This window comes from Pituophis catenifer, unplaced genomic scaffold (assembly GCF_029215685.1).
Source record: "Pituophis catenifer annectens isolate HBS135680 unplaced genomic scaffold, rPitCat1.0.hap2 SCAF_1, whole genome shotgun sequence".
NCBI lineage: Eukaryota > Metazoa > Chordata > Lepidosauria > Squamata > Colubridae > Pituophis > Pituophis catenifer.
Window position 1 is genome coordinate 141,229,764 of NW_027256881.1, and position 12,812 is coordinate 141,242,575.

Below are 12,812 nucleotides of genomic sequence, written 5' to 3' on the forward strand. Positions count from 1 at the left end.
CAAATGTATGTGGCTTTTTAAAAATTGTTTTTTATCTTTTTAAGTGTAAATCACCAATAGTCATTTAAAGTTGGGCAGCCTCTAAGTTTAATAAATAAATAAATGGAAGGCCCATGCCTGAGCAACAATGGGGCTCAGGCCAGTAATGCAGTTGCTGCTTGATCACTTCTGCTGCTCAGCCTCCTCACCACTGCACCTGTGACCCTCTTTGTCTGTCAGAAGACTGGCATGCTCTGCCCATCAATTTCTCAACCCTTCCTGGTCATCCATACTCTTCAAAATTGCAAACCCCTAAATAGATCTCTTCCACACCAATGGTAACAAGAATGGTCTGAACTAGAGTTGGGTCATTATCCAAGATTCCATGTCCCTGGAACCAGAAGGCCATTGTGCTTTCGTTAATAGAGAGGGCATACAGCAGTGTTTCTCAACCATGGTTGAGGGTCTGTAGACTTCAACTCCCAGAATTCCCCAGGAGCATGCTGACTGAGGAATTCTGGGAATTGAAGTCCACATATCTTCAAGTTGCCAAGGCTGAGAAATATTGACATAAAGAAGGGCCTTAAAGGAAAATAGGAAGATCTGTTTACCAAAGCAATAATCAAGCAAGAGCTGCTGAAGTCGATTCCAAGAAACTAATTGGGGTGGGGAAAACAGATGGCTGCTCCTTACTTCACACAAAGATTAAGTGAGGGAGGAGGGAAGCACATTCAGACTTGCAGGATTCTGCTGTGTTATAGCTGTTCTAGTTAAAGGAGTTTTAGCCCTTTACGTATGAGGTTCTCAGTCTGATCTACTCTATAGGGCAGAGGTGGGGGACTATGGCCCTTCTATGACTTGTGGACTTCAACTCCCAGAATTCCTGAGCCAACATGGCTGACTCAGGAATTCTGGGAGTTGAAGTCCACAAGTCATAAAGAGGCCATAGTTCCCCACCTCTGCTATAGGGTGACAGTTAACATCTCCCTACAATTAGTGCCCTGTTCCAATACTGCCAGAGCCCATGCCATAGCTGCCCAGTAAGATTTCCACCCTCCCAAAAAATTATCACAACCATCAACCCAGCTATGTATTTCCAGTCCAAAACCCACCAATTAACTCTCTCTCATAAGCTCATCTCCAAAAATCATTCTCCCCAGATGCCATCTTAGTTATATTGTTTTGTTCTGAGCAATCTTGAATAGGATTTTGGCTAGAAAGGTGGGATATCAGTATTAATACTTATGCACACGTGGGTCACCATAATTTAACGGATTAAGGAGAAAACATGGGGTTTGGGAAGAGAAGGAGCTATAACTGATGGAAAAAAACCAATGGGTGGTAGAGAATCTGGAGAAACTAGTATATTGAGACAAGGCAAACATTATTTTTTTAGCATGATTTTAAAAGATTATTTGCTGTGTTCATGTGTGATCACAAGGAAGGCTGAATGAATATCATAATGATAATGATATTAATTCAGTAGTATTAATAAGCTCTCCCTCTCTCTGAATTCTAAGACATTCAAAACTTGCGCAATAGAGGGCTAAAACCAGTGGTGAAATCCTCTGCCGGTCGCCACCAGTTTGCGTATGTGCAGACGCATGCGCAGTGCGCACCAAATGTGTGCTTCACGTGTAAAAAAAGAGCCGTTTGAAGGTAAGTAGAACAGCAAGGGGGGAACAGCTGTGCTGCGTGATTTAGATTAGCTAGAAAGCAGGATTTCCAGAATATTTTCAGAATTTCCAGAATTTATATTCCAGAATATAAATTGCGCGGCACAGCTGATCATCAGAAATACCAGTTTGGACCAACCGGTAGCTTTTTTTTTTACTACCGGTTCACCAAACTGGTAGATTTTATAACTAGCGGTTCTCCCGAACCGGTGCGAACCAGTAGGATTTCACCACTGGCTAAAACCTGGTTACCATTGGCTAAAACCCATCTTGTTGCTGGTTGCTTGGAAAAAACCAAAAAGGAAAAGGAAAGAAGAACTTGGATGGGAGGAGGAAATGGGACCACTATGATTCAGTGGAAACCAGCCCATCATTGGGGAAGTGGGATGGGGCAGAGGGTGGAAAGTGATGAAAGGTTAAGGAGAACTATGGGGAAGAAGTCAGAATGGACTGGTGTGGGAGTGAGGGTGGAGGTTGATTAACAGGGAGTATTCCTTAAAGAGAAAATAATTACTGGGAAGAATACAAATCTTCCCATCTGGTTCAAATACTTTCTGCTAGTCCTTTAATAAGTAGAAAAGTGTAAATGGAATATTCCCCGCCGCCAAGCCCTATTCAACAGAGTAATGAGACAAAAAAAATAATAAAAATAAATGGTGCTAACCTTACTTACGATTGTGGGTCAGATTTAGGAAAGAGATTAATAGATTTCTCCAACTTTGTTTCTGTTTTTATTAAGCTTCACCTGCCAGTGAGGGGGAAATTCAACCACTCTCCCTAATATGGAGCGGGATAGGGCAATGTTTAGACAGTTGCTTAGATTAGTGGGTTTAGCCACCTGTCCAATTGCCGGGCCTAGTGACATGAGAGGGAATGCTCCCTTTGCTTCCACTCAGCAAACCCCCTCTTCTATGCCTATTATTAGTCAGCTTGGCAAAAATTAATCTGATAACAGGAGCAAAGACTGAAGTAGGAGGGAGTGGTTTATATCTAGAAAGAAAAGAAGATGACCTTGATGGACATATGCAAGATATATTGCCAGGGTGATGAAGAGTAAAACATATTTTCAGTTTACAATAGACAGATAATATTTGGAAGCGGCTCTGTCAGACACCTCCCTAATTCACTAAGCAAGGAGGAGACCAAATGTTTGTAAGACTGATATGAGCCCCATTAGGTAGATCAGACTAACAAATCAAAATCAACTCTGCAGGAAAGTTGAAAGTATTTTTTATTTAGATTGGCTAGAACAACAATCAAGGATAAGTTGAAGCTGCTTATGTCCTCTAAACATGTCCTTTAAATAAAATTACTCAGGCCTCACCATTGGGAGCCAACGTGTTATACAGAACCGCTGTGAGTTGAACTCAAATGCTCACCAATCCTTTGCCAACTCATTATTCTGTGACTGACACTTAATCTGAAGTAATTCTGCTGGACTTTAGAGCCAAGAGGTTGTTACAATCCGCTTCTGTATTGCAAAATCCACCTTACTTGATTCTGCGTAGCACTCAGTATTGTTAGTACATTGACTTACTAGAGTCGCAGCTCTTTAGATTTTTCATTTTTTGTGAACATTTTGGTACCGTCGGGTGTTGGAAGAAAAGCAAAAACTCTTGTTTTAAAACTAAACAGAGAATTTCTTATTTCAAATCGGTTCTAAATAATTCCCAAGGAGTTGAATTTCATTACATTTTTTTCTTTTAATTTCTCTACTATGGCATGGCTACACTTTATGGTAGTGGTATAATGATGTGCCATCAAGTGGTTGTTGACTCTTAAGGATCACATAGGTAGGTTTTCTCCATTATCCTAAGGCAGGGGTTTAGGATAAAGCTGGCTCAGGAATTCTGGGAGTTGAAGTCCACAGGTTGTAAAAGAGCCCCATTTGCCCACTCCTGTCCTAAGGGATACAGTAGGGTTGTTGTTGTTTTTTTAAAAAAGTTTTATCATACATGTAGAATGTCAGCATGAACCTCTCTTCTTATATGATTTGATCATATTCATTTAGATGATAATCTGAACATGTATTCCAGAGCAGGGGTCTCCAAGCTTGGCAATTTTAAGCGTGGAGGACTTCAGCTCCCAGAATTCCCCAGCCAGCTTTGCTGGCTGGGGAATTCTGGGAGTTGAAGTCCATCAGCCTTAAAGTTGCCAAGCTTGGAGACCCGTTCCAGAGTACTTTTATCACCTCCTCTTAAACTACCCCAATTTAAATTGGAGGGTTGATTCGAATTGAATCCAGTGAACTCAGCAACAAGTGGCCAACTATTGCTTGTCGAGTCTTTATAAATAAAACAGTACTGCATAGAAAAGCTCTAAAATAAAATAAATAAATAAATATGCAGAGCCTTTTTAAGCCACCTTTTGTGGTTCTTTCTTGAACCGAGTTAACATGTATCGTTTATACAACGGGTGCTGCGAGGGGGAGGGTGTCGGGAAGCGAGAGCTAGATGGGAAGACTAAAGAGAGAATTTTTTTTTTTTTTAACCTTGGACGAAACTTTTTTTAAAAGAAACAGAAGCTCTCCAGATTAGAGCAGGGAATTTGGAAGAACCTGAAAATTCTAAATTTTCAAATCACAAAAATTCTAAAGCCTCTTTTCTTGCTTCGGATCCTTCCAAAAAAAAAAAAAAAATCTCAGCAGCTCACGAAATAGCAGAAAAGACCCCTCCCTCTTTTCATGATCGATTGTCACTCACTTCCTGCTTCTCCCCCGCCCCACCCCAGCGCCTGCAATACTCTCCACCAATCACCCGCCTCCTCCAAACCGATGACCTCATCCTTTTCCTTTCCATTGGCCAGCTATATTAAGAAAGTAGCCGGCCCCTTTAAATAGCAGCGTCCGACTGTCGCCGGGCTATGGCATAAAGTACGGACGGCTCGCTCCGCTCTTTTGACAAAAAGAAAGAAAGGAAGAAAGTAAAGGTGGGAAAGCAAAGCCGGGCCACAAAACTTGCAAGGGAAAAGAAGAAGAAAAAAAAAAAAACTGCAGCCACTTTCTTAAGAGCTCCGGTGCTTTCGCTTCCTTTCCGCCTTGCCTCCGCGTCCTCTTGGAAAGGGAATCTGGGGGACAGAAGAGAGCCGAGGAGCCGAGATCCAGTTCTCCATGCAAGCAGGCAGAGGGCATCAGAGGAGCCAGCTAAGAAGAGAAGCGAGGCCCGGGCGAAGTGGGCGGATCCCCCTTTCCTAAAGCCGCGCGGAAGAGCCATTATCTCTGTCCCCGGCGCCCGGAGAAGAGAGCCACGCTGCCCTGTCGAAAAGGCGAAGAGGCCGGAGGAACAGCAACCAGGCGCGGGGAAGAGAGCGCTTCGGTCTCCCTGCTGGAGCACCACAACAGGGCGGGGTTGGCGACCCTGGCCATGGCGGCGATCCGCAAGAAGCTAGTGGTGGTGGGCGACGGGGCTTGCGGGAAGACGTGCCTGCTGATCGTCTTCAGCAAAGACGAGTTCCCCGAAGTCTACGTGCCCACCGTCTTCGAAAACTACGTGGCCGACATCGAGGTGGACGGCAAGCAGGTGGAGTTGGCCCTATGGGACACGGCCGGCCAAGAAGACTACGACCGCTTGCGTCCTCTCTCCTACCCGGACACCGACGTGATCCTCATGTGCTTCTCGGTGGACAGCCCGGACTCCTTGGAGAACATCCCGGAGAAATGGGTGCCCGAGGTGAAGCACTTCTGCCCCAACGTGCCCATCATCCTGGTGGCCAACAAGAAAGATCTGCGCAACGACGAGCACGTTCGCAACGAGCTGGCCCGCATGAAGCAGGAGCCCGTCCGCACCGAAGACGGCCGGGCGATGGCCATTCGCATCCAAGCCTACGATTACCTCGAGTGCTCGGCCAAGACCAAGGAAGGCGTGCGGGAGGTCTTCGAGACGGCCACCCGAGCGGCTTTGCAGAAGCGCTACGGCACCCAGAACGGTTGCATCAATTGTTGCAAGGTGCTATAATGCCGTGGACGCCCGGGGAAAAAAGGGAGGAGGGGGCGGGAGACGAGCGTCGAGGGACTCGGGGCTGATTCTTAAAGCCCGTCGGAGAGAGCCCGCCTGCAGAACAAAAAAAACGGGGAAGGGTGGGGGTGGGAGAGAGCAAAAACACGCGCCCGTTTGGACGTGGGGGGAGCGTTGATTTTTCACGAAGGGGTCCCCCCCCGCCGCCGGTTGATGCAAACTCCCGTTCATTGATCTTGGCTCTCTTCTATGCCTGTGGTTCCTCATTCGCGAAAGACAGTCGTCGGACTTCCGCGAACCGAACGCGCCGGAGGAAAGGAACTGGACTTGCCTATTGGTGCGCCGCGCCTAGATCTCCCGTGAAAAAAACTGCAGGAGGAGATCGGAAGACTGTAGCTGCGGCCCGCTCCCGCCTTACTCTTCCCTTGGAAGGAGGCTGGTGGACGGGATCTGTCTAAATCGGGATCCTTTCTCCCCCCACCCCCCACCTTGCACTGAATCGGTGTTTCCCTTCAAAGCTGGGAAGAGAGTTCCTGCATTGAGAAACGCTGAGAGGGAGGGAGGGAGGGAGGGGCATCTGCTGAGTGTACATAGCCAATTGTTTGAACTGGGGCAAGGAAAGGATGGGGCTTGTTTTAACACTGGACTGGGACCTTGCTCTCTCTGAGACTGATTCTAAGGGGTTTTTTTTGGGGGGGGTCTTGAGTGGATTGGACTTCCATCTTCTTAGCCCCTTCCACAATGAAAATATTTTTTTCCTTCTTGAGATAACCACTTCTCACAGAAGAATGGTATAATTTGTTCCCCTTGGGTTTCTGGGGGGGGGGGGGTGGAGACAATTCCCAAACTTCCCAGAGTCTGGTGCCTGCTGTCCTTGATATGGTTTGGATGCCCTCCTTTCTGTCTTTTGCTCTTCCCCCACCCATCCCTTTAATCTGATTTCTATTGCAAAAGAACCTAGTTTGCACAATGATGAGGGTGATTTGGACACCCTAATGCACTTGTGATGTGCAGTGTGACACTGTACCATTGCAACAAAAAACAAACCAACAAACCCTTGTGTCAGAACCTCATTTGGAGCACAGTCCAGCTAAGCACTTTCCAGGGGAAACACTTTTTAACACCCTACTTCCTTCCTTGAAGTTGAGCCTTTGAAGAACTTTCACCAGATAGCCATCAATGGGACTTTCAAATGCTTCTCTTTTTTTTTTTTTTTTCTGACTGGGTTGTGCGCCTTTGTTTCTGTATAACTGATGACCTATGTAAAGCCACTGTAATATCTTCTGGGGTTGTTGTTGCATCAAGAAATGAGTGGAAACACTGTCTTTCTCTTTTTTAAAAAAAAAAATGTGACATTTTTTGTCATTTTTTTGTTTTACTTTTTCAGCACTAAGTGCCATCTCTGAGTGCCATCTCAAAACAGTAGTACGTTTATTTTCACCAGCCAACTTCCGAGTGGTGTGTGTGAGAATAACCTGTGCTTCTCTGTTTCAGAGAGTTGATTGATTTAATCCCCTTCCCCACTGACCATTTTTAACAGTGGTACTAAGAGTTTTATTATTTAAAACAAACACACAAAACACTATATTGATTTGGTTACAGAAAAGACATGTGAAGTTTACTTAAAATCATCTAAGCTGTATATGCAGGACTTTTTTTGGTAAAGTATTAAAAAGTTCTATGACTACATTCATGAGATACTTTGCTTCTTTGTTGTGACTGATTTGTTGTGACTGATTGATTGAATGAATGTCTGTCTGTTGGTTCTGGAAAAAAATGTAAGCATTTCCCTTTGAACTACAGCTGCTGGAAACATTAGTGCTTTAAACATCCTGGATCTTTACTGGCCTAACTAAAATTACTTCACTCAGGCCTACAATACTGTAATGGGACCCCCTTAGAAGTATACATAATCTCTCAGTAGCATAGTAGATTAAAATTGGGTGCCATTTTTCCATCTTGTTTTTTTAATTGCATTGATTAAGTGGATTTCAACATCCCAAGTGCATGCAGGATTACAGTTCTAGAAGAGTTTGCATTAAAGAGATATTTTTATAACATAGGAGGAAAGGGATTGCTACTTAAAACAAGGTTTTGAGAATAGGTCCTAGATCCTTAGGAAACAGCTGTGCAGTATTTTTTTTTTTTAAAAAAGCCTTTGTCCTACTTGAATGAGGTCAATGCCCTTTGCCCTGAGTCTTCTGGGTCCTAGGGCCCATTATTTACATGGAGATAATAAATTGTAATAGGGTGAAGTTGTATTTCTATATTGATGCCATCTATGCAAAATTCTGAATATTTCTGCTTATCTGCACCAATTTTTTTACCATCTTACCTATGATTTGGAGTTCTAATCCAAGCATTGGCTCATTCACACATTGTCCTAGTTATGCTAACTCATAATTTAAAATGGTTAAAAATAAACCATAGTTTATTGAAAACAGTTCTCTAGGTTCATATTGATTAAGCATGATTTTTTCAATTATTACAATTAGATTCCATAACATACTAGATCAAACATATAGCTTTGAAATCTGTGAACTCAGCCATTTCTCAAAGATCTGGGAGATCAATTTTGTCCTTTTTAATATATACAATAAATCACAAAAACATTTGAATGATAGTTGATTATGTGCCATTAAGTTAGTGTACACTTGGTGACTACATGTATCGATTTTGTCCTGATTGATGCTAGTTACCTGGATGTTAATCTACTCATTTATCTTGGTTTACTCTCAAGATTAGCATGAGCGGGAAGAAAAATTAACCAGGCTATTCCACTAGAAATTTCATCCAACCATCCAAACAATTGGTTTCAATTAGTGATGATAAAATAAGTCACTTTAAGTGTACTTTCACTTCACTTAAATTACAGTATTAATTTAGTTAGTTATAATTTGAAGCTGGAGGACAGAGCTATCTTGTGACATTATAAAGTTTCAATTTAAGTGAGCAAATACACTTTGGCAAGATTGCTTTGAAATTAAGTGTAATTTGAAAAAGACCCAACTATGCACAGTAGGGGGGGAGTGCATTTGCTAAAATGAATTAATAATTTTCTAAATTGAAGCACTTGCGGCTCTTCACATGATGCTGAAGTGCAGCATTTTCATCACTGAATTTACTGACTTGGGGTTGCTGGGAGTTGTAGTTCAGCATCTGGAAGCCATAGTTTCCTATTTCTCTCAAGCAGTTCAGAGTGGCTCTTTCCACTCAAGGCAGAAAGATTGCCATTTAGAAGGTAAGGGAGCTGACTGAGGATCTTGAAAAGTGCAGTGGTGGTGAATGGTAAAAGCACTGCAATAATGGTGCAAGTAAAAAGACAGTGCTTTAATTTATTTTATTTTGTCCATAACCTGAATAAATACCTCCTAAGGTTGCCATTTGTGTTAGATTGGATCTAAATGCCAAGCATATTTGTTAAATATTTATGTACATAAAACACAGCCCATCTATTCCAGTGCCAGAATAGATATATGGAATGCTTGTTTCATTATAACCTCTGTTAAACTTGTTCTTAATAATGTTTGTTATTTTAATTACTGGGCTTTAGTTTTGCTTTTTTTTTTTGCCTGTAGCCCTAATGAATACACCAGTGATGATGGCATACTGGAGTTGTGGTTTTGTTTAATTTAAATTTCACTGCATTCAGTGAAGTCTGTCTCTTTTGCTTAGACAGCATCTTCACCCTAGGCTATTATTTCATTCCACCTCATTTGTCAGGCTGAGACCCATAGTAAAATCATTTCTTATGAACAATGGGATGTGGTTGGCAGTATCACCTCCAGATTCCCTTAGGAATTACCTCTTAATCAATCAGTCATTTAATTTTACCATTATTTGGCAGTGTTTCCCTGACCCAACTTAAGTTGGGATATTTTTACTTTGCTTTTGCCCCTTAAGAACCCCAATTTTTTTTTTTACCCAACCTCCCATTTCACCAATATATCCATAGCTGCGTATCATGCCTATATGAGATCAGACATTCATTATATGTCCCAAATCTCCAGTATTGTAGGCCATAAGTGATTTCTCTTTGGTCCTTTGCAAAGTGCTCTGGAAACCTCCTCAAGATCCTCTGAGACAATTGGTTGGAATTCAAATCCTCTAAGAATTGGGCAGCTTCGTTAATTTATGAAATCCTTGGATATGAACCCAAGGATGATTTGAAGGATGAATACATCAGAAATCTACCACTGTAGAGTAAACTGAACAAAAAGAATTCAACAAAGAAGTCAATATGAATAATAAGTTGTTTGATCTGCCACTTATAGGACTTCAGTTCCCATTAACTAAGTTTTAGTTAATAAGTATTTTAACAGTAATTCTGAATAGGCTTTTCCTTGTCTTTCAGCTGGAAACTAGAAATGATTTGATTTCTTTTCCTAGTCTTGCTCATGTGTTGGATTGCTGTATGTGCACGTCACTATGGATCTATAAAGATAAAAGGAAGTTCTGAAATTCATCTTGTAAGCTAATATAAATGAAGAACATCTGCAGTTTTATATGTGTTTTATAATAACAATGCTCTGGCATAGCCTGTGATACAGGCGCATCTCTTTTATTACCACACATTTTTTTCCTTGAGGTAATAGAAGCCAGTTGGTGAATATTAGAACAGAGCTGGTGAAGTGAATATTGCTACTCAGTGTGGAAGAAATCATCAACTGGCAGATTTTCAGACCACCATGGGCAGGCCTCATTCCTTTTAATTAAACATGTCTTTCAAGATTGCTTCAAGGACAAGAATTATTAAAGTGTTTTAGAACCAGAAAAATGCTATAGAAACCCCGAACTGTACAGCTATGGATATTTCACATTCTCATCATTCTCTTCAGTTTAAATGTGGTGTTTTTTTTTCTTTTAAATGAAATAAAAATATGGTGGTAGTTCAATCTCAGTCAAAAGCTGAAGTCTTATGCATGCTTATCCATGGCAAACATAACGGACATGGTCCTAGCTGGGTGCCCTGTTTGTTCAGAACAAAAATGTCTCTTGATAGTACAGTATTCTCCAGCATGGTAGGCTGTAATTTCACATGAATTCAGTCCTTTCTTATTTATAGTTTGATAAAGTGTGGTGTATAGTTTGATGGAGCCAATTGGGTGTAGGAGTTAAAATGCTGATCTAGAAACCAGGAGATGGTGAGTTCTAGTCTTGCTTTATACAGGAAAGCTGACTTTCTCTCAGTTCAACCTACCTCACAGTATGGTTGTTGTGGAGAAAATAAGAGAAGGATTATGTATGTTTGCCACCTTGAGTTACTCCTAAAATAATAATAGCAGGATAAAAATCAAATAAGTACATAGCAGAATCTAAAATACCCACATAGTTTTTGTCGTCATGGTGCTTTTCTGGTAAAGGTAAAGGTTTTCTCTGACCAGTTGTATCCAACTCTAGGAGGTGATGCTCATCTCCATTTCTTAGCTGAGAGAGCCAGCATTGTCCAAAGACATTTCCGTGGTCCTATGGCCAGCATATTTATACACTGAGGTGCATGGAACCTTCCCACTGAAATGGTACCTATTTATCTACTCACATTTTGCATGCTTCTTTAGGTGGGCAGGATCCACTATAAAAATATGACAACCTTCACACACACACACCCGCCCCAATCACTGATCCAGAGCAGAAGCTGGGCGTGCCCATATAGAATCCTCTTTCTGCTAATTCAAAAAAACAAAACAAAAAAACCAAACCCCCACCCAGAGCATCAATGTGTCCATCCCCAGGAGGGTTGCCGTGTTGAGGTGAAAACTGCAAGGGGGTCTGCAATGCTAATTTTTGTGCATCACCATGCATCACTTCAGCACACTCGTTGCATTTTCCTTGTGGATGTGCTGAGTACTTAGAGCCACATTCCATGACATTTAGAAGGTGGCATAAATCAAGAGAACATCTTGGTTTTATTAATGCCAAAGAAGGCTCATGCAAGAAGCATCATTAGCTTTGACTTTATTTTGACAGATTGGTATTATTTTAGAGAACAAGGCAGAAAAAAACAGCTGTACAAACATAACACTCCCAAGTCTTCCCCAGGCTGGCAGAATGAACTACAGTGTCAGAGAGAGAGAGAGAGAGAGAGAGGCAGGATCCGGGGAAAGAGGCTGCCTCTGAATTTATTGTGTTCCTGAACCTCCTGCTTAATACTGCAGGAGAGCCAGTTTGGTCTAGTGCAGGGGTCCCAGCATCAGGTGTGCAGAGTTCCACCAAGTCATCATAATAACTTGGAAGAATCAGTGTTATGGAATACCCACTGTTGCCTGTTTTTCTGACAGCAGCCTACACATTTCGTACAGGTAGTCTTTCACTTACAGTTTGTTTAGTGACCTTACAACGGCAGTGATAAAAGTTACTTATGACCATTTTTCACATTTACAAATGTTGAAGCATCCCCATGGTCATGTGATCCAAATTTAGACACTTGGTAACTAGCATGCATTTATAATGGCTACAGGGCTACGTGATCAAAACTTTTTGTGACCTTCTGACAAGCAAAGTCAACGGGGAAGCCAGATTCTCTTAACAACTGTGTTAGTAACAGCAGTGATTCATTTAACAACTGTGGCAAGAAAGTTTGTAAAATGGGGCAAAACTCACTTAACCAATGTCTCACTTAGCAACAGAAATTTTGGGTTCAATTCTGGTCCTAAGTGGAGGACTATCTCTACTGAATGGAAACAGTGGTGGGTTTCAAAAAATTTTACTACTGGTTCTGTGGATGTGGCTTGGTGGGTGTGGCGTGGCTTGGTGGGCATGGCAGGGGAAGGATACTGTAAAATCTCCATTCCCACCCCAATCCAGGGGAAGGTTACTGCAAAATCCCCATTTCCTCCCAATCAGCTGGGACTCGGGAGGCAGAGAATAGATGGGGGCGGGGCCAGTCAGAATTTTTACTACCGGTTCTCCGAACTACTCAAAATTTCCGCTGCCGGTTCTCCAGAACTGGTCAGAACCTGCTGAAACACACCTCTGAATAGAAATATGTGTGTGTGTGTGTTATTTGTGTTATACTTTTCAATTATCCATTTGTAGAGTATATATGAATAGAGGGCAGAGATCCTGCATTTTTAATTGTGTGTGGTAACTAAATATGGTAACAACTTACTGGTTGCTGATGGCTATAGCTATTTGGGTCCTGTTTGTTTCCATTTGGTTGGAGATGATTCAAAAGGAACTCTGAATGGCTCCATTCTTTGCAAAT

At 42.1% G+C, this 12,812-nt stretch overlaps 1 protein-coding gene across 1 annotated transcript; it reads left to right on the forward strand.

Annotated features, from left to right (window-relative positions):
• Positions 1-4,507: 4,507 nt before the first annotated feature.
• RHOB (ras homolog family member B) lies at positions 4,508-7,254 on the forward strand. The gene has a single exon (XM_070933014.1). The coding sequence runs from the start codon at positions 5,018-5,020 to the stop codon at positions 5,606-5,608; it is 591 nt and encodes a 196-aa protein (XP_070789115.1). The 5' UTR covers positions 4,508-5,017; the 3' UTR covers positions 5,609-7,254.
• Positions 7,255-12,812: the final 5,558 nt, after the last annotated feature.